The sequence below is a fragment of the Hipposideros armiger genome, unplaced genomic scaffold, assembly GCF_001890085.2.
Source record: "Hipposideros armiger isolate ML-2016 unplaced genomic scaffold, ASM189008v1 scaffold_1004, whole genome shotgun sequence".
NCBI lineage: Eukaryota > Metazoa > Chordata > Mammalia > Chiroptera > Hipposideridae > Hipposideros > Hipposideros armiger.
Genome location: NW_017732354.1, coordinates 381,469 through 402,759, shown reverse-complemented (window position 1 = coordinate 402,759; position 21,291 = coordinate 381,469). Strand labels below are relative to the sequence as shown.

Genomic DNA, 21,291 nt, shown 5'->3' with positions numbered 1-21,291 from the left:
AGGTGTGGTCACTGAGATGTGTAGACTCTGTGCCTTCAGGTGTCACCGAAGCCAGAGCAGCCAGGGACCTGCCTAATATGTTAGAGGCTGCAAGTGGCGTGACAAGTAAACAGGCGCGAACGGTGTCCCTGAGGCCACTCGCCCCTGGCCTGCTGCTGAGGCTGACGTGTGCCTCCCTCCTCAGCGCCTTGAATTCGGGTCGCTGTCCCTTACCCGGCTTTGCACTGTTGGCCACACCTTCCTCCTCCTCCAAGTGTGAGGGCCTCCTGTGCATGTTACCTTGGGGCTGATCCTGAAAGCTGACCCGTAGCTCCCTCAGCCACCACTTAACTCACTGTTTTTGATCATGAAAGTAACTGTTTCTGGAATCTGCAGGAACTCTGCTTACTGGGATTATTTTTTACTTCCTTTTCCAGCTTCTCTACTTGGATGCCCTGTTTCCGCTAGGTGCTGACAGGCCACTGACCACTGAGCTGGCCGCTTGGGTCCACCCCTCCTGGCGGCCCTCCTGCCTGGCTCACAGGTTGCCATTACGACAGGCCGGTCACTGTGCCAGAGTGCTGACACAGCATTCTGCAGGTGGCCCCTCAGTGTGCCTGTCAGCTAACTGACAGCACATAGTGGGGTGCAAGGTGCTGCAGGTCCTGGGGGATGCTTAGGCTTTATTGAAGTTTATGAAAGTTGTCAGTGTGCATTTTGGGTTCTTCCATTCCCTTTCTAAGTATGTATCTGATGGAAATACTTCTGACTTTATAAAATTAAATGGAATAAAATAAGCGATTTTATATTCACATTACTGAATGCTACCTAACAGCTCAGTTCAGTACATGTGTGGTTCACACATTACACAGGGTCACACGTGCGCGCGCACACACACTCACACAGGAAGAGACCTCCATGTGTGGTCCTGCTCTTTAACATGAATGCGTTCGCGTGCATACGCATGTCACACGCAAATGCGTTTTAGGGATGCTGGGACTTCCGTGGAGGTGTCGGCAGCCTGTGGCGGGGACGCAGGGGCTTTCGTCCTTTGCTGTGCCCCGTAGTGTTCGACTTGTAAGTACAAGGGTGTGCTCATGTCATTTCTTGTAAAATCTCATAAAAGGAAACGGCATGAACTAGCATGTGCTCCGTCTCTAGGCCAGTGGCCAGGAAAGTGTCGGGAAAGCATGGGCTGGGGTCCTGGCCTGGGACCCACCAAGCCCTCCACTCACATGGGTAACTAGGGTAGCATTTCTGTCTCCAGGCAGGCTGGGACACAAAGCGTCAACTGAGCAAAACTTTGTCATCAGGAAGCAGGTGCTGTCAGTCAGCAGGTCCTACAGAAAAGTCGGGGGGCAAGGCTGAGTCTGGGGATCCCCGACCTCTGTTCTGCCTTTGTGCACATCTGCCAGGAAAAGAGCCTCAGGTCTGAGTCGTCTCTGCTTAGCCTGGACTTGTCACCTAGAAATACAGAGTGGGACATTGAAGTGACGCAGGGTTAATGTCGCTGGTTGGCATTGTAAGGAGACTCGGTCTCCTGTAGCCATCACTTTATACATGTCACTGAAAATGCCCTATAACAAGTACAGTTTGTAATGTAGGGTGTTTGCTTATCACCCTTAGGAGCCTGGCTGCTTGGCCACTACCAACGTGGGAAGTGGGTCTTGTGACTAAGACGGCAGGCTGCACGCTGTGGCATCTTAACAGAGCCTGTCCGCCAGGCCTCCCCGTCACCACATGTCGGGCTGTGCCCTGGGCTCGTCCTGCATTTTGCTTTCATGTGACTTTTTAACACAGTGTGCCTGTTTCCTGTGGCTCTCATGACAAAGCACCTCAAACTGGGTGCCTTTAAACAGCAAAAACCTGTCCCCTCCTAGTTCCTGAGCCTGGAACTCTGGAATACAGTGGCGACAGGTGGGCCCCAGAGGCTCCAGGCACCCCGTTCCGGGCTTCCTCCAGCAGCTCTTCCTGTGCCCCGGCTCATAGGCACTTCACCCCACTCGCTTCTTGTCATCACACGGCCTACCCCTGTGTCTGTTTTTTTTCTCTTTGTCTAAGGACTCTGGTCATTGGATTAGGGGCCCACCGCCCTACTCCAGTATGAGCCCGTCTTGTCTAGTTATACCTGCAAAGCACCTATTTCCCAATAAGTTCCCATTCAGATCTTGGGGGTTAGGACTTGGACATGCCTTTTGGGGGACCACTTCAACGCACAACAGATACTAAGGCTTCTGAATTCTGACTGTCCCCTGGGTCTTTGCTGGGGACAGTCGCAAGTGAGGGTCCCGGCAGCAGGGGCTCCTCACTGCCATTTCCAAGCTTGGATGTGTTGGGCTCTTTGGGTTCCAGTGTTTGAGCTCGTCGTTTCTGGTAGTTTCACATGGCTCTTACTATTCGGGCAGACTTTTCTATCCATTGGCTCTGCCCTTTTTGAGTCCTACAAGTAATTCTATTTCCAGACTCTGGTGCTTTTTTATTTATTTTTCAAGCTATAATTAACATATAGCATATATTTCTTTTGAAAACACACCAGTTGCTCGATTGAAACGAGAGCTCCTTTTATAAATTTTAGCTTTCATGTTTCCCCATTTATGCTTTTAGGTTCATTATAGACCTTCGTGATATTTTGTGTATGGAGAATTACAGACATAAAGGGGGTGCTGCCCTAAATTGTGCTCTCAGTTCACAGGGATTAAGTCCATGACCTTTGAAATGTTTTCTTTGTTCACTGATTCAGTCAACAGACATGTATCGTTTGACTTCCCCAGGGGAGGGGACACAGTGACGCAAGGAACCTGGCCATCCTTGGGAGGTTCAGACCCTGATGGAGGCAGCCGGGCACAGATAGTCAGGGGGCACCAGCTGTGGAGATAGGAGAGGGCAGTGCTGTTTTTATGGGGTGACAAGCAAGCACCCCTTTGAGCCTCCCCAGAGGACAGTGAGGGGACTCAGGTGGACGTCTGCGGGAAGAACCCAGGTGGGGGGCCGGGCACTGGAGTGAGGTAGGGGAGACAGGGCTGACTGTGGCTGCAGTGAAACTGCTGAATCCAAACCATGCATCTCGTGACCGTAAAGCAAGTGATCGCATGCCTCTCATTGGGCAATGTCCCTAAGGACTTGGCATCAAGATGGTGTAGTGTCCACCTCATTTCACAGTCAGTGTCCGTCTGAATGTGAGGCTGGACAAGTGGAATTCCTGCCATCTCCAGTCCCTGCCATTGTCTGTGTTCTTGGGAGCATTCCTCTCCCTTTTGCACCATTTTCAAAACTGGAAAATACAGCCTCGCAGAGAGAGAGCATGGGGACAGCCGTCTGTGGGCGCATGTAAGGATGGGTGCCGGGAACACTGCAGTGTCTTCACGTTCCGGAGGTGCTTCTAAAGTACTCTGGAAGCCCAGAGGTAGAGCTATGGGAAACAAACCATCTCAAAAACGGAGAAGGCAGGGCCCCTGACCTACGCATGGGACTGCGGCAGCCGCCAGGTCTGCTCTCAGGAGTCCTGTGGGGCCCAGAGGCGCTGCCTCAGTCACCATGGCCCATTGCTGCCACGTGTTCAGACGCCGCCTCTCTTACAGGCCCACAGATGACAGCAACCAGCCCCCAGGCCGCGGCGTCCTATCCATGCACGGGCTTACCTACGGGGTCATCCGTGTGGACTCAGAGGAAAAGCTGTCTGTGCTGACTGTGCAGGATGTCGGCCTCGTGATGCCTGGAGGTGCGTGTGGGCCCCGGGCTCTGACAGCAGGGAGTTCGGGTCAGGACCCTGACCAGGGCTGGGCCAGTTATCAGTATTCCCCTAAGGGCACCACAGCCTCGGGTGGGATCTTTGGGGATGCTGCTTAGCTCCAACCTCCTCATCCCACTAAGCTTCACGGTTTTGCAGTAACGCTGCCCCTCCTAGTAACAGAAACCCCAGTGTTCCAGAGGCCGAGAGGGTGCACTGGGCACAGGGTCCCCTCCCATGTGTCCCCTTCCCAGAGGGATCCCTTCCCACGGGGCCCCCCTCCCCTGGGTGCCCTTCCCACAGGGATCCCTTCCCATGGGTTCCCCCTCCCCTGGGCCCTCTTCACACAGAGTCCCCCTCCCCCTGGGATCCCCTTCCTGTGGGGCCCCCTCCCCGCGTTTTGCTGATGGCATGGCTGTGGCTGATGACTCTTAGGATTACTCTGAGTGCTATCCTCATGTCTAAGTGACAGAAAGGGCTACTCCCCTTAATATAATTTGCACATTAAAATTAAAGCAGTTGGAATTGCCCACTGATGTCACAGCCATGAAATCTGACATTTGCTGCCACATGGAAAGTTGTGACTCCCTTTAGGGACAATGGCTGCCCGGCTTGCTGTCTCCTTGTCACACTGGCTTTGTCCCCATGCCATTTCTGTTCATGTGCGTTTCCTCCATATTCATCTATGCATCCATGTTCAGCCATCACATGCTCCGTGAAGCCAGATGGGGTCCCGCAGCTGTGCAGAACGGATGAGATCGGGGAGCTGTGTGTGTGTGCGGTGGCCACGGGGACGTCCTATTACGGCCTGTCCGGCATGACCAAGAACACCTTCGAGGTAGGGCTGCCAAGCACCACTGCCAGGGGTTGGTGTGAAAGAGAAGGCGGTAATTTCTCAGTAAGACGTTTTCACAGCTGTTCCAGTGGTTGCACTTTCTCCTGCCATTTTTTTATAGTTTTCAGTAAATTTGGCTTATCGGCATGGTTTTCACCTCGTAACCAGCGTCTAGAAAGGGCAAGTACAGTTGCTTAATAACGGGCCTTTTCAGCCTCTTGCTTCTCTCCCTGTTGCCTGTCTGGTCCGAGTGCCAGCGGGCAGAGGGGGAAGAGGATGTGCACACATGGCACAGCCTCGCTGCAAGGCGTGCCCTGCCCTGCGGCCTGTCAGCCCAGAACACACTTGGCCACACATGGGCAGATGTGCATGTAAATGCCTCTCCATGGCACAAGCAGGTGTGTGTGGTCTATGCACATGTGCAGAGCATATATGTGTAGTGTATGTGCACACGCAAGACATCACATGTCTACATACATGTGGCATGAGCACACACTTGCACATACATACTGGCCTTGTGAGTGACAGGTTGAGGGGACATAGTCCGGAGCTCAGCATTCCCAGAGTCTGTCATTGGCCGAGTAACACTGACCCTGGGAGGGGCACACTTTCTTTTTTTTTTTTTAGATTTTTTTTTTGGGGGGGGGAATTTGGGGAAGGGGAACAGACAAGTTGCTATCCTTTTGTTCTTCAGTCTAGTTGTGGAGGATGTTGCTTCACTGGCCCAAATTGGCACCATCATTGGGCTCTTCCCAGGCGAGGCAGATCAGTTGCTGGCTTCTGGACGGCCACTCACAGCAGCTGCTGGCCGCTCACACTGGCTGCTGGCTACACACGGTAGCCCATGGCAACCCACCTGCTGTCGCCGGCGACTCACAACAGCCCAGCTCCAGGTTGAGCTGTTGTTCAGCATCTTAGCTGTGGAGGGCAGTGTCACTGGCCCTCATATGTGGGATCCAAACCGGGGCCCTCTGGTGCCCCAAGCCCTTAACCAACGCACCACTCAGCCGGCCCAGGGGCACACTTTCTGATGAAGTGGTTTGAAAACACGTTTCTTAAGGCCTGGAGCTGTGGCTGTTGAGCATGACTCAGTTTCCTCGGTGTAAACGGAAGCCCCATCTCCTTTTCTGTGGAACCCATCTGCTGGGTGTTGGGGAGACGGCTGCAGCCTGAACGCCCATGGTTTCCCCCATACCTTTTCTTCAGTGTTGTCCCAGGGAGGAAGTGTATTTTAGTGTCATGACTGAAAAATGTTCAAGGTGCACCTGGTTCTACACTGATCACTTCTGGGCTGTGGCCTCAGAAGAACCAGTGTTTACTGGGCTGTGGTGATGGCCACTGGGCCCCGCCCTCACAGGCTCCAGGTCACCACATCGGGAGGAGCTGGGGACAGTGGGGCCGTCAGGTCTGCGATGTTGCCAGTGGCACCTGGACCTGCCTGCGCAGGGGCTTGGGAAAGGAGGCAGCCAGACGGAGGGCAGAGAGGGCTGGGCACTCGCAGTTCCTGCTTCCCCAGGTGTTTCCTGTGGCGAGCTCGGGAGCTCCGGTCAGCGAGTACCCCTTCGTGAGGACAGGCCTGCTGGGCTTCGTCGGCCCTGGGGGGCTCGTCTTCGTGGTAGGCAAGATGGATGGGCTCATGGTGGTCAGCGGGCGCAGGCACAACGCAGATGACATCGTGGCCACCGCCCTGGCGGTGGAGCCCATGAAGTTCGTCTACCGGGGGAGGTGAGTGCACCCTCCGGGACAGCTTACAGTTCCCTGCACACCACACTTTCTATAGAAAGTACACGAATTCCTCCCACTGACCCAACTTGGCCTCCTCGCCTGTGAAGGACTCACCCAGGTGCAGTGACCTTTGAGGTTCCACCTAGTTTTCTGAATGTCCAATTTTGTAGAAATTTTCCAAGCACCATTTTCATTAACTTCCCCTCTAAGTTAGGTTAAAATATCCATTTGAAAACTTATTTTCAATAAATAACTATATAAAGAGCCAAATACTCATCTTGGTTCAGGTCCTCACAGAAGACCCAAAGGTACGAGCTGAGCGACAAACCTGTGTGGGAATCTGGCTCCCTGCTTCCCTGTACTGACCGCGCCCCACTTGCCTGACGCCCCAGGTCACTGCAGCCCCTCCCATGAGGCTCATTTTAAGAAAGTCATGAACTGCTTTAGAATCCTTCGTAAACACACCTCTCTGCGCGAAGGGGCATTGGGCGCTGGGTCACCGTGTCCCTGTGCTGGGTACAGGCTGACTAGCAGAAAGGCCTAGCTCCCCAGTGGAAAGTGTCCATTGACTTGGAGAACATTGCTTCGCAGGTGCAAACCCAGGATGGGAATCAGGGGTTATCTAAACTAAACCTCAGCAGCTCTGATGGTCGTAGGGTCTCCTGTGGTGCTCAGAGGTGGGGACTTGTCCCCCAGCCTTGCAGCGGCACCTTCCTTAGTGAATGCCTGGCAGGAGATGGCCTTTCCAAAGTGGCTGCTGCGCTGGGATCACCAGCCCTGTGACCAGGGCCCTGAAGTTCCTTGTTGCAGACTGCTCACCCCCAAGCGCCGCCAGTGTGCGCTCACCGCGCCTTCCCTCTGTCCCACAGGATAGCTGTGTTCTCAGTGACCGTCCTGCACGATGAGAGGATCGTGATTGTGGCTGAGCAGCGACCAGACTCCACAGAGGAGGACAGCTTCCAGTGGATGAGCAGGGTCCTCCAGGTAGCCCTTACCCCACCTGGGCCTGCAGCCATTTCTGCAGCATCTATTAGCATGTGGCCGACCCTTGTCACTGGTGCGTCCCTAGTCGTCACTGCATTTAATCAGAAATATGCCAACTCTGAAACTCAGATTTGCAATTAGACCAAGCTTGGGTCAGAGGTTTGCAGATGATCCTGCCGTCCACGTGGCGGTCACGAGTTAGGTTTGTTATGACCCCGAGGGTATTTCTTCCCCCCGACCTCCCATCCATGTGTGTGCCTCCAATCCCTCTGACCCTCAGCATGGCGAGCTTGGGGGCAGCCCCCATGGCTTGTGCACCCTCGGCACACTGTGCCCCCATGCTGTGGGCAGCCTTGCATGTCCTGTGTGCTCCCGGTCTCTTCTCAGCCCTGTGCTGACACTGTCCCCTCTCATGACTTCTAGGCTATTGACAGCATTCACCAGGTTGGGGTGTATTGCTTGGCCTTGGTCCCAGCCAACACCCTCCCCAAGACCCCGCTTGGTGGCATCCATCTGTCAGAAACAAAGCAGCTTTTCCTGGAGGGCTCGCTTCACCCCTGCAATGTCCTGATGTGCCCCCACACTTGTGTCACAAACCTGCCTAAACCTCGACAAAAGCAGCCAGGTATGTCCAAGGGCCAGGCATGTTTGCACAGCCTCAGGTCGGCCTGGAGCCTGTGGAGTTGTCTCCTCTGGGTGTTCCCTCCTGGAGGAGTGGCCGCCTTGCCACAGCAGTTCCTGTCCAGACATCTGGCCACCAGAATGCAGCTTATGTGGTACAGGGTTTGCGTTAAGTCTGCTCTTTCATTTCTGTTCAGGTTTCTATAACAGATATTTGTCCCCTACTTCTTTCTCCTCCTACCTTCATTCTTGCTCTCAATCCCTGGTTTACACGACTGCTGTTGTGAAATATAGGGTTGTGCTGATGTTGGTACCCTGACTTCAAGTGGGGGCCTCAGAAATACAGCATCACCCAGGGTGACATTCGCCTCTTTGTCTCACCTCAGGGCATGGGCGGAACTGGGGATGTGCTGTCTGGGCATGGTTGTCTTGTGTGTTGCGTTGGTAATGATGTCAGGCTCCCTGGGGTCCTCGTGCACAGCAGGAGGTAACTGGAATGTCCCTGTCACTGTCCACCTCCATTCATCATCAGATGCCCTTGACCTAGTGGCCCAGGTGCAGAGAAGGTCATGGTGCCCCGAAGGTCAGCAGTGGGTGACAGTGGGATTCAGGACAAGTGTCTGTGAAGGGGTCGTTTGCAAATGCGTATAGTTCCTGGGCTCTGGGCTCAGCTCACCTGCCAGCTGTTGAGGCACTCACACGAGAAGCATGGCCCAGGGGAACGGCCCAAGTATTTGGCTGTGGAGACAGTCTTCTGCCTCAGGGCAGGTGTGGCAAGGGTCACCAGGGAGGTCCGGGACCACTTTACCCTGTGATGTGGTACATGGAGCTTATGGTGACTGATAACTCCATGGAAAGATTTTTTTTAATGCTATTTGGTCCCATGTGTTCTTGTGAAATATTAAGAGATTATGGAATTCTGTGTCTTCAGAAAGCAGTTTTTATCGAACACTAAATGGCACTTGTGAAGTGTCCTCAATTTCCCTAGCTCAGCTGACCTGTGATGTCCCTTAGGCAGGTGACGTTTCCCAGGGTCCTCGGAAGTGCAGTGAGGGGAATGGACTGGATGACTTCTAAGGCCCCTGTGGAATAAAAATTATGACTGGGAACAGGTACTCCTGGGCAGAAAACAAAATTCAGTGAGGCCACTTCTGTGTGTTGCTACATGCTTGAAACAGAGCCCCTAAAATGTAGCTAATTTGTAGACAACCTAATTGCCTTTTTAACAGGATGAATTTCTGTTGTTAATAGACCTTTAACCCATCAGCTGGGCCAGCAACAGTGTTATAAAAATTATGGAAGCAGCTGGATACATTGTATCAAAGATGCTGGTGTGGACCTGAGCGATGGCCCAGAGAGCTGGGCCCTCTGGGAGCGGGACGCCACTGTCACATGCAGCTGCCCATGGCCCTGCACTAACCAGTGGTTGGGCAGGGGCTGGACAGCACTGCAGATTTGTAAATCCATGAGGTGAAGTGTAGGGAGAGGGAGGGAGCATGCACTTCAGCACACGTGGGTCGATCTCAGCCACACACTTTCAGTTCTAAGGAAGTTTGTAAATTAAAGCAGCAGGAAAGCTGCCTGTCTCCCAGCAACTTTCAGAAAATACAAACTCTTAAGTCCATGCAGGGAGAGAGACATAAAACCCAAGCTTTGCTTCCAGAGAACTCAAGCAGAAATAAACTCAGTGACCAGCAACAGAGAAGCATAAAATAGGGCACCTTGAAAACCTGACCCTGAAACAGTGCTTGTCCTACCCTAGTTTGAATTCTTAAAAAAATTATGGAGATGCCTTCAGACTGGTTTCGGCCAGTTTCCAGGAAATGTGTGGGGCACTTTGTCACAGAACTGGAGACAGGAAGCAACTGGCGAGCACGGCCATGGCCATGGCCATTGACTGAGGGAATTCGCCCGTCCGGCAGCAGCTTTCTCACTCCAGCCACACAGCAGCGCTCTGCAGCTCCGCACCCACCACGGTGCCTAATTGTCTTTTCCATGTTTTTTTATTAAGAGCTGAGAAAAGAAATTGACTCGTCCCAAACTCCCACACATGAAAATTCAAATGTGATTTAGTTGAGTGTGTAAGGCATGTCCTATTGTCCTATGACACATGAAAACTGCCATCAGGGCTCCTACAAACATCTGAAATCAAAGACACATGCAGGCAGGAGCCCAGAAAGTTGCTACAGACCTCCCTGAGTCTGGTCCTGCCTGGAGGCACGAGGTCATGTCCGGTGGAGCTGTGGAGTCGACTGTCTGTGGCAAAGTGGATTCTGGACAGCCATGTGTCTACGGTGATGTGCCCACAGAGATAGTGGTCCAAGGGACAGAGGCACTCACCCCTGCACTCCCCATCACTCCCCTGTGACTGCTGAGGCGGTTGTCATGGCAACTGTGTACCTTGTTCAGTGTCACCACACCCTAAATCCACAAGTATTCTCCCCCCACTCCCGATTTCTAAGCCTGTAACTTGCCTCTGTTGACTGGCAAAAAATAACTCTCCAAGTAATCCACAAAAGAAAAGGTTTATTCAGGAAAAGAAAAAGAAGCCAGACCACCACCACAGTGTGAGAGAGCACACCTACACGTAGCTCCTACTGGCAGCCCACGTGCAGCAAAAGACCCCAGTTCTAAAATGGTTAATCCCTTTATTATGATCCCTCCCCCAGAAATTACCATAAGGATAAACTGGAAGTCAGGGTTATAGAGTTAACAAGGGGCCCAGCTGTACCCACAGTCCTCCCAACTCTATGGTTACGCATCTTAAGATGCCAGTTCACTTTATCACCTCCATCAAAAGTTTAATAAGAATGGGACTCACAGGGGCCTCAGCTTGCATTTGGTCACAGCCAGGACTCAACACTGACGTCATCTTTGTTACTTTAAACCTCAGGTCTTTGGGTCAGCATCTCTCAGCTTTCCTGTCTCACTTCCTCTCCTCCCTACTGTCTCTCACACGCACACTCGCTCACACTCACACACATGCACTCACACACTTTTACACATGCCCACAATCACACATGCTCATATCCACGCTGGCATGTTCATACTCAGACATGAACACGCTCTCACTTGTTCATAACTGCTCACACACTCACGTGCACACTGTCCCACATACACTGTCGCGTCCTCCTGGAACGCCTAACCTTTTTGCTATTACATGTATGTCTTGGCTTGTTTGATGGACATAAACTGCAGATAGTTGTACTTTAGAAACCTGAGGGGATCGAGGGTTTGCTGCTGTCAGAAATTTTGAAAGCATTACCATAGTTCTTTAAGAAACCTTTTTTCATTAAAAAGGAAAAGGAAAGCTGCCACAAGATGGTATCAGCTTTTTTCTTTGAAATGTGTCATAAACTGTTGAAGGAGCATGCCGATCGAGTTGGGGATTTTGTGCCACCGCATTTCTGTGGGGCTGGTGGAGAAAATGGGCCTTTCGGTCAATGGAACAGCAGTGTGTTGCTTGTTCACGGCGGGCCCTCAGCGACGTGCGCTGACACCAGGCAGCCAGACTCGCAGCCCAGGAGCCTTCCACCATTTCCCCTCAAGCAAGCCAGGCGTTCAGCTCCTATTTGTCCTCTGCAGCATTTCTATAGGCATAACATGACAAGACCTCAGCAGCCCCCGACTGCACAGTAAGGGCAGTGGGCGCAGTGGCCCTAGGGGCTTGGTGGACACGTTCCTTCACGTATCCTGATTGAGGCTTGTTTGTATTGCCATCGTCATCACAGCGACCTCTGAAACCCTGTTTTGAGAAGATTCTTTCAAAGCCAGTTCTTTGAAAGAGTTTCTCCAGAGTAAGCACTTTATCAAGGTGGGACGTTGTGTTCTGGGGAATTTCATTGCTTTCCTCACGTGTGTGCCATCGTTTCTTTCCAGAAATTGGCCCCGCCTCTGTGATGGTGGGGAACCTGGTGTCTGGGAAGAGGATTGCGCAGGCCAGTGGCAGAGACCTGGGGCAGATAGAGGACAATGACCAGGCCCGGAAGGTGAGAGCTGCCCAGGAGACACTCACATAACTTTATAAGGAAAGCGTGTGTTGGGGATGCAGTGTTGCAGAACACGAGGCAGTGGCAGAGATGGGTGGGTGACAGTCTCACAGCTGGCAGGCCTGGGGCCAGCGTCTGGGAAGCCCTGTCAGTCCTGGTCCCTGAGCACATGCTCCCAGTTCCCCACAGCCCTGATGGGCAGGCACCACAGTGCCTCATGGCAGCCTTGCTGCAAGGCTTCCGTCATTTGTATGAGTGCAAGGGGACTTCAGTTCAAACCACTTTTGGGAGCCAGGCCTGTTTAATAAAGTAGCCTCAGGGATGTAGGAGAAGTCCCCAGCCCCATGCCACCAAAGACACCGTACAGTTGTCATGAGTGGCTACCAGTCCTATTATAACCATTCAGCAAGAGGTGGGCCTGCACTGTATGGCTACCAGGAAATGTGACAAAAACCATTTGAAATACTGCGAATTTGGTAACATACAGTGATGTGCTCACTGAAAGCCATGGTCACCGTTTCCCCTCACAGCTCATTTCCATAATAAAATGGATTAAGGGCACACGTAGGGTTTCCCAAACTGACATGAAGGAGGCTGACCTTTTCCCTGCATCCTGAGTCAGTGTGATACACATGGTCCCTGCCATCTGCGGTACCGTTGAATGACATCAGGAGTGGCCACTCTAAACAACACATTGACACGAGCCTGTGTCACAACAGGATAAAGCCCATTCTGCCACTGCAGCCCCAGAAGTCACATGGCACCTCCTAGAAGCCCCAGAAGGTGGTTTTCTGGGTCAGCTGCTGGTGGGGGGGGGAGATGGGGGGACACAACACAGATTCAGATCCCACTGGGCCGCATGTGAACTCCAGTGGAGTCACTGTGGGAGAACACTGAACTTGTTCTGCCTACGGCTCTGGTCAGAGTGTCACCCTTCCTCTGTGCAGACATCCCCCCAAGAGCACACACTCAGGGTCCGAGCTTAACCCTATGCTTTGTTCCAGTTCCTGTTCCTGTCTGAGGTCCTGCAATGGAGGGCGCAGACCACCCCGGACCACGTGCTCTACACACTGCTCAACTGCAGGGTGAGCGCTGTGCTGCCCCATCCTCCTAAGCCCGCCCCACTCCACCCCAGGCTGCCTCGCTGTCTCCGCCCCCACTGCACCTGCCCCGCCCTCCTACATCCTCACCTCCATGCACTGCTGCGCTGTCCCCACCCTGCTGAGCAAGTCTGAGGGACTCAGTATGCTGTTTTAACAAAGGTTTTCCCTTAGGAAGGGTTTCTTCCAAATGCAAGGGCCTGTGCATTTGCCTGTATGTGTGTGTATGTACGTATGTATTTTAGCAATTGTTTCTGCATTTCTTCCCCCCCAAATGGTCTCTATAGCACAGAACAATTAAAGATCTATGGGCTGTGTATGTCTTTACTTTTATTACTAAACTGTTATTTATAAGTAGGAAATTAGGTTTTAATTATAGACTTGAATTCTTAGGAATGAAAATCATTTCTATTTTACAAGTATAATTAGAATACATCAAGTAAATTAAAGTATTGCTTTACTTTACTTTAAAATCTACTTTCAAATTTCCTTTAATCTCCTTTAACCTGTGTGATGTGCATTTCCTGACCCAGTGCTCAGTCACTTGCTATAGCCAGACACTGGATCTTTGGGAAAACGTGTTCACTGGAAGTGACTGGTGTAGTCTTTTGATACCCCTGGTCATTCGCAAAGTTTGAAGGCATTCACGAGGTACAGAAAAGTGAAAAGACAAGGAAATGTTTTTATTACAGTCAAGAGGTAGGAAACTCAGGGAAACAGCTGCTGCATACTCTAGGCTAACTTTTTCTTATATAGAAATGGGTAGGTAAATTTTCTTACAGCAGGAGACGTGTCGTCCCTCTGAGGTCGTTTGATTGACACATGTTGGTTATATAACTAGTCTCTTTCTACGTATGCTCTTACCCATCATGCATACAGAAAAACCCACGGGGGGGAGGGGGCAACAAGCCTTAATGTTCATTTTATTTTAATTGTATCATAATGAGGTTAGAGGTCAAGTAATGGAGAGGTTTCAGCAGTTTGCGCACATGTGAGGAACCAGTTAGAACCAGTCAGGTCTTACCTCCACTTTTTAGGAGTGTTTGGACACTTTGATTTATTTCTAGGGGTCAAGCCTGGGCGGTTCCTGGGGAGGAGATGCAGACCTGGGCAGTCCTCCTTTGAGCTCACTTTTATTAACTCCCTTTTTGCCTCATCAACTGGGACCCTGAAAGGGGCTCCATCAGAAATAACAGTCAAATGGTAGACCAAGGCCCCGAACATGGAGAGTGGGGTGCACAGAGAGTCCTGAGTCCATCCCCACCCCCTCCAACCCCACATGAACTCTCATGACAAGCACTCAGCCTGGACTGAAGGCCAGAAGCATCATTTCTGTGGTTGTTACGAGTGCAGTTTCCGCTGAAATTGATTAAGTCTTTCTTAATAGACACTTTTAATTGGTCTTATTTTCCATAGTCCTGCAAGCTGACTGCTAATCTCATTGCCCATGGCAATTATACTTAAGTCCCAAAATTACTAGTTTGGTTTTTTTTTTCCCATAACTTTAGCTATTTTAGGTCAAGTAATTATTTGTAAACATTTCTTGTTAGTGTAAAGATAGCTGGATGCCTCGTTGGTGCTGTACTTCCTGGCTAGTGGTGGGGGAGGGAAGAGACAGCTGATGGTTCAGAGTTTTAATGAAAAGTCTCTATAAGTGACTGGTGGTTGCACAAGTGTCAATATACTGACATCCACCTGACTGTACATTTTAATAAGTGAACTGTATAGTACATCTCATAAAGCTGTTATGTTAAGGAAACCTGGCTTCCTCCTTGTCTTGTGATACTCAGGGGACAATAGCGAACTCGCTGACGTGTGTGCAGCTGCACAAACGAGCGGAGAAGATAGCTGTCATGCTGATGGAGAGGGGGCGCCTGCAAGATGGGGACCACGTTGCTCTCGTCTACCCACCAGGTAAAAGGCAGGGCCAGCCACTGCTCGAGGCACCTTACTGCACGTGTTGGTGCCTGGTGACCTGAGCTGTGTGTCATTCCCGAGAAGTCACATTGTGCTCATGTGTGCCTGGTTACTGCCACTGGCAGGGACTGTGCCAATGCTGTGTGACTTTTAGGGGCATGAAAGAAGTGAATTTCACAAAGACTTCTGTGTCTAAACTTGCTTTATTAGATATCTGAGGTCGTCCATTTAGTCAATAGTAGTTTAAGTCCTTAACCTAAAGATTGATAATCACACATGAGTAATTCCATAAAGGAATGGCAGAAATTGAGCTTCAGGGCTGCTTCAGCATCTCAGCCCGCAGATCAGGCCAGGTGGAAGTTGTGGCCAGAGCTTAGCCAAACTCACAGGACGGGAAAGGCGTGCAAGGTCTTTGCTGCCGCGTGGCCCGCTGATGTCTCCCAGGCCAGCATTCTGCTGGGGTGCCAGCCGTTCCATGAGACCTGCTCTTCTCCCGCAGGAATAGACCTCATCACAGCCTTTTACGGCTGCCTGTATGCGGGCTGTGTGCCAATCACCGTGCGCCCCCCGCACCCCCAGAACATCGCCACCACGCTGCCCACTGTGAAGATGATCGTGGAGGTAACAGCACCAAGCCCCATGGATCAGAGTTGGGCTTCAGGGATGGTGGTGTGGGGGACAGCGGGGGGAGGCGCGGCCTCTGCCCAGGACCTGACCACAGCTCGGGAAGCAAGCACCCCACTTTGCGTGTATGTAGGGCTATAGGGCAGCCTCTGAGCGGGGCGTCCCCTCCACAGAGCAGCTCCCCAGGAGCCATCCCCTGCCATCACCAAGGCCAACCAAGTGGAAAGGCCACAAAGTCTGCAAGTCTTTCCCTCAATGTTTGGGCGGTGTCCTGTTCTGTTTTGAAAACAGATTTGTTTTAATTTGGTTTATACTGGGGAAGTTTAAGGGGATTAGGAAATGTCTCCTTGGAGGAGGAGCACAAGGGACAGGTTAGTGTGGGGACACCATAGGTGAGACCTTTCTAGTAGCCATGTGGGAGAACTTTCGTGGTCGTTACATCTGTTTCTGTGGACACACATGGCATTTCCAGTAGGGCTGCTTGCAGTGCCAGGCTACGTTCAGAAGCCCCTTTTCTGAGCACAGCGCTGTGGACCCCCCTCAGCTCTAGGAGTTCCTGGGGACCCACAGGGCCCTTGCCTTCTGCATACAAGTGTCAATGTACTGACGCTTTTGAGCCCCTGGGTCAGACTCCCAGCCGCCTAACCCCTGGCTCACCACACTGGCTTCTCACCAGGCAGCCGTGCTCCTGCTGGTCCAGCTGCTCTGGGAGCTGCAGGTTGCCACATGTGAGCGGGCAACACACCTTCCTCCCTCCTCTGTCCTCTGACCCTCAGGTGAGCCGTTCTGCCTGCTTGATGACAACACAACTGATCTGTAAGTTGTTACGGTCCAGGGAGGCAGCTGCGGCTGTGGACGTCAGGACATGGCCCCCCATTCTGGACACAGGTCAGCCTCCCACCTGCCCAAGTGCATATTGTCCCATGCTTTTCCCATGAGACGGGCTCATCACTTCGCTTTGCTCTCCAGACGATTTGCCAAAGAAGCGGCCGGCCCAGATCTACAAGCCGTCCAACCCCGACACGCTGGCCTACCTGGACTTCAGCGTGTCGACGACCGGGATGCTAGCGGGAGTGAAGGTGAGCCTCGGGGCCTCTGAGAGCCTGCTGGGAGCGGAGGAGGGCGTGCACAGACCTGACCGCTTTGGTTAACGAGACTGCCTGGTTCCCTGCAAACAGTCCAACTCTTCATGTTGACACAGCCTCCAAGCCCCATTAGGAAGTGGCCTCTGTCTCTCTGGCTGCTTCCTGAGTCCCAACACTCTTAGACAACTGTGCCTGGCAGCTTCTTACTTTTTAAACTCAGGTTCCAAAATCAAAAGAATTAAAAAAAAAAAACAAAAAAAAAACTCAGGTTCCGTTATGACTTCCAGTTTGCTGCTCACAGCAGCTGCAATGAACCCTTTTCCTATCAGCAAATGGGCTGTGTGTCCCCAGAATTAGGACCGTCCAGGCTCAGGCCGTTCCAGTCACAGAGCTGTTACATTCTCCGCAGCCTTAGAAAGCCCTTCCCTGCTGTCTGCCTCTGGGGTCAGGCTGCTGACCTGATGCAGTTCAGCTCACTTACTTCTCTTGCTGTGTCTGTGTTCTTCTCCAGTTTTTTTACTGTGGCAAAATACACAGAATGTAAACTTACCATCTTAACCAATTTAAGCCTGTAGTTCAGTGGTATTAAATACATTCAAAATGTGCAGCCATCACCCCCATCAATCCTCATACAACTCATTTCATCTTGTAAATCTGAAACTCTGCACCTATTATACAATAACTCCCGTTCTCCCCTCCCCGCCTGCATCCGCCTTTCTACTTTCTCTCTGTGATTTTTATCCTCTAAGTACCCCATAGAAGTGTCTGTCCTCTCGTGACTGGCCTGTTTCACTCAGCATAATGTTCTCAGTGTCCCTCCATACTGTAGCACGGGGCAGAATTCTCCTCCTTTCCCAGGCTGAGTAATATTCCATGGTGTGTACACACCACATTTTGTTATCCAGCCATCTGTCGGTGGACACCTGGGTCACTCCCACTATTAGCTACTGTGACTAGTGCTGCTGTGAACATGGGTGTTCAAATCTTTCTTTGAGACGCTGCTGTCAGTCCTTTGGGGTGTGTTCCCGGGAGTGGGGTTACCGTATCATATAGGATTTCTGTTTTTAATTTTTTGAGGAACCACTGTACTGTTTTCCGCAGTGTCTGTGCCCTTTTACCTTCTCACCAGCAGTGAACAAAGGTTTCAGATTCTCAGCATCCTCACCAACACTTCCTGTTTTCTGTGATTTTGATAGAAGGCATCCTAATGCGTGGGAGGTGGCATCTCACTGCCGTTGTGGTTTGCGTTTCCTAATGATTAGTGACGTGGAGCATCATTTCATGTGCTTATTGGCCATTTGTATGTCTTCTTTGGAGAAATGTCTGTTCAAGTCCTTTGCACATATTTGAATTGGGTTGCTTATTTCTTGTTCAGTTTTGGAAGTTCTCTATATATTCTGACTATTTAATTCCTTATCAGATATGTGATTTGCAAGTATTTTCTCTCATTTTTTTGGGTTGCCTTTTCACTCCATAGATAGTGTCTTTTCTTGCATAATTTTCTAAATTTTTATGAAGTCCAATTTTGTCTATTTTTGTTGTTGCCCGTGCCTTTGGTGTCATATCCAAGAAACCATTGCCAACTACAATATCCTCAAGATTTTGTCCCATGTTTTCTTCTAAGAGTTTTGTTGTTTTAGGCCTTCAATCCATTTTGTACATGGTATTAGGTTGGGGGTCCAGCTTTATTATTTTGCGTGTGGATATCCAGTCATCCCAGCACCATTTGTTGAAAAGACCATCCCTCCCCATTGAATGGTCTTGGCGCCCTTGTCAAAAATCATTTGACTGTATATGTGAGGGTTTTTTCCTGTCCTATTCTGTTCAGTTGACCTCTATGTCTGTCTTTATACCAGCACCACACTGTTTTGATGACTGTAGGTTGTGGTAAGTCCTTGAGCTTTGTACTTTTTCAAGATTGTTTTGGTTATTCAGGTTTCCTTGAGATTGCATATGAATTTTTTTATCGGTTTTTCTATTTCTGCAAAACATATCATTGAGATTTTGATAGAAATTGCATCAAATCTATTTTTTGTGTAGTAGTGACATCTATATATATGGGATGTGTTTTCATTTATGTCTACTTTCTTTCAAGAATGTTTTATAGTTTTCATTGTACAAACCTTTCACCTCCTTGGTTAAGTTAACTCCTTTGTATTTTATTCTTCTTTATGCTATTGTAAATGGAGCTGTTTTAATTTCCTTTTCAGATTTTCATTTAGTGTATACAAATGCAACTGACTTTTGCACATTGACTTTTTCCTGCTACTTTGCTGAATTCATTTATGATTTCTAACAATTGTGGAATCTTTAGGCTTTTTTACCTATAAGGTCTTATCACCTGTTAACAGAGATAATGTGAATTCTTCCTTTCCATCTTGGATGTATTTATTTTTCTTACTTAATTGCTCTGGCTAGAACTTCCAGTACCTTGTTGAATAGAAAGGGTGAAGGTATGTGTCCTTGTTCCTTATCTTAGAGGAAAAGCTTTCAGTTTCTCACAATTGAGTATGATGTTTGCTGTGTTTTTTTCATATATTGTTTTTAGTATTTGAGGTACTTTCCTTCTGTTGCTAGTCTGTTCAGTGTTTTTTAATAAAAGGATGTTGAATTTTGTCAGATGCTTTTTTGCATCAAATGAGATGACCATGGTTTTTTTCCCTCCCCTTCATTCTCTTAATATGATATATTATACTAGTTTTCGTATTGAGCCATCTTCACATTCCATTCAGAATAAATCCCAATTGGTCATGATGTATAATAGCCTTTTCATATGCTGCTGAATTCCATTTGCTAGTATACCCCACTAGTATGTTAGGGTTTTATCCCAATATTTGTAAGGCTTGTTTATCCATAGTTTTCTTTTCTTGTAGTGTCTTTGTCTGGCTTTGGCATCATAGAATGAGTTAGGAAGCATTCCATCCTCCCATCCTCTTCCATTTTTTTGGAAAAGTTTAAGAAGGATTGGTGTTAGTCCTTCTTTAGTGTTCTGTAGAATCACCAGTGAAGCTGTGAGATTTACGGCTTTTCTTTGTCAGGAGGTTTGTATTTTTTTTACTGATTCGATCTTCTTACAAATTACAGATTTATTCAGATTTTCTATTCTTCATGAGTTAGTCTTGGTAGGTTTTGTGTTCCTTCCTGATAGTTTATGTTTCAAATTATATGGAAAGGAATTTCTCCATATAATGTAAGTTGTGCAATTTGTTGAGTACAATTGTTCATAGTACTCTCATAATTCTTTTTCTTTCGGTAGAATCAGTAGTAAATGTCCCCACATTAATTCCTGATTTTAGCAATTTGAGTCTTCCTTCTTTTTTCCTTAGTCCATCTAGCTAGAGGTTTGTCAATTTTGTTGAGCTTTTCAAAGAACCAACTTTTGGTTTCTTTGATTATCTCTACTATTTTTTTATTCTCTTTATCTTGCTCAAATCTCTATTATTTCTTTCCTTCTGCTAGCTTTGAGTTCAATCTGTTCTCCTTTTTCTCACTCCTTAAATTGTAAAGTTAGGTTGTTGATGTGAGATCTTTCTTGATGTTTAATGTAACCATTTATAGCTATAAATTTCAGCCTTAACATTGCTTTTGCTATGTCCCATAAGTTTTGGTATGTCGTGTTTTCATTTTTATTTATATATAATTATTTCCTTATTTTCCTTGTGATTTCTTCTTTGATCCATTGGCTGTTTAAGAGTACTATGTTTAAATTCCACAAATGTGGGGGCTTTCCAGTTTTCCTTCTGCTACTGATTTTTAACTTCATCTTATTGTGGTTAGAGAAGATACTTTGTATGATATCTATTTTTTAAAAGCTATTGAGACTTAATTAGTGGCATAAAATATGGTCTCTGGAAAATGACCCACATACTCTGGAGAAGACTGTGTATTTTTTTGTGGTTGAACAGAGTGTTTCTGTTTATTGTGTTGTTTGGGAGTTGCACTGTGGTGGTGTGTTATTTAAGTCCTCTGTTTCTTTACTTCTGCCTAGTTGTTCTATCCATTATTGAAAGTGGTATATTGAAGTCTCTTTTATTGAAGAGCTGCCTGTTTCTCCCTTCCATTCTGTCAATTTTTGTTTTATATATTTTGATGGTTTCTTACTAGGTGTGTAGATACTTATAATTGTTATATCTTCTTGCTATATTGAACTTCCTTTCCCAGGCTGAGTAATATTCCATGGCGTGTACACACCACATTTTGTTATCCAGCCATCTGTCGGTGGACACCTGGGTCACTCCCACATATTAGCTTCTTTGACTAGTGCTGCTGTGAACATGGGTGTTCAAATCTTTCTTCAAGGCGCTGTTGTCACTTCTTTGGGGTGTGTGCTCTTCTTTGTCTCCTGTAACCTTTTGTGATTTAAAGTCTATTTGTCTGATATGAGTATCGCTACCTCTTCTCTGTTTTGGTTACCATTTGCATTGAATATCGTCATCCTTTCACTTTCAAACTATTGGGTTGTCAGAAAAGTCATGACGCATTTTTGCAACAAAAAGCATAGAACAAATATGTCGTGACTTTTCCGACAACCCAATATTTGTGTCTTTTGATCTAAAATGAATCTCTTGTAGGTAGCATATGGTTGGATCATGGTTTTTATCCATTCTGCCAGTTTCTATCTTTGATTGGAGTGTTAAACCATTTATATTCAGAGTGATAAGAAGGGACTTCTCACAGCTTGCTGTCTATTTTCCATATGTCTTAA

At 48.9% G+C, this 21,291-nt stretch overlaps 1 protein-coding gene across 1 annotated transcript in view; it reads left to right on the top strand.

Annotated features, from left to right (window-relative positions):
• DIP2C (DIP2 acetate--CoA ligase C (putative)) overlaps nt 1-21,291 on the top strand; it is a 136,753-nt gene that overhangs the window by 73,832 nt on the left and 41,630 nt on the right. The window contains exons 17-27 of the mRNA XM_019631543.1: nt 3,558-3,697; nt 4,408-4,544; nt 6,058-6,266; nt 7,136-7,250; nt 7,674-7,875; nt 11,751-11,860; nt 12,865-12,945; nt 14,751-14,874; nt 15,377-15,498; nt 16,278-16,389; nt 16,471-16,580. Coding sequence (XP_019487088.1) covers nt 3,558-3,697; nt 4,408-4,544; nt 6,058-6,266; nt 7,136-7,250; nt 7,674-7,875; nt 11,751-11,860; nt 12,865-12,945; nt 14,751-14,874; nt 15,377-15,498; nt 16,278-16,389; nt 16,471-16,580 — 1,462 coding nt within the window. The remainder of the gene's footprint in view (nt 1-3,557; nt 3,698-4,407; nt 4,545-6,057; nt 6,267-7,135; nt 7,251-7,673; nt 7,876-11,750; nt 11,861-12,864; nt 12,946-14,750; nt 14,875-15,376; nt 15,499-16,277; nt 16,390-16,470; nt 16,581-21,291) is intronic.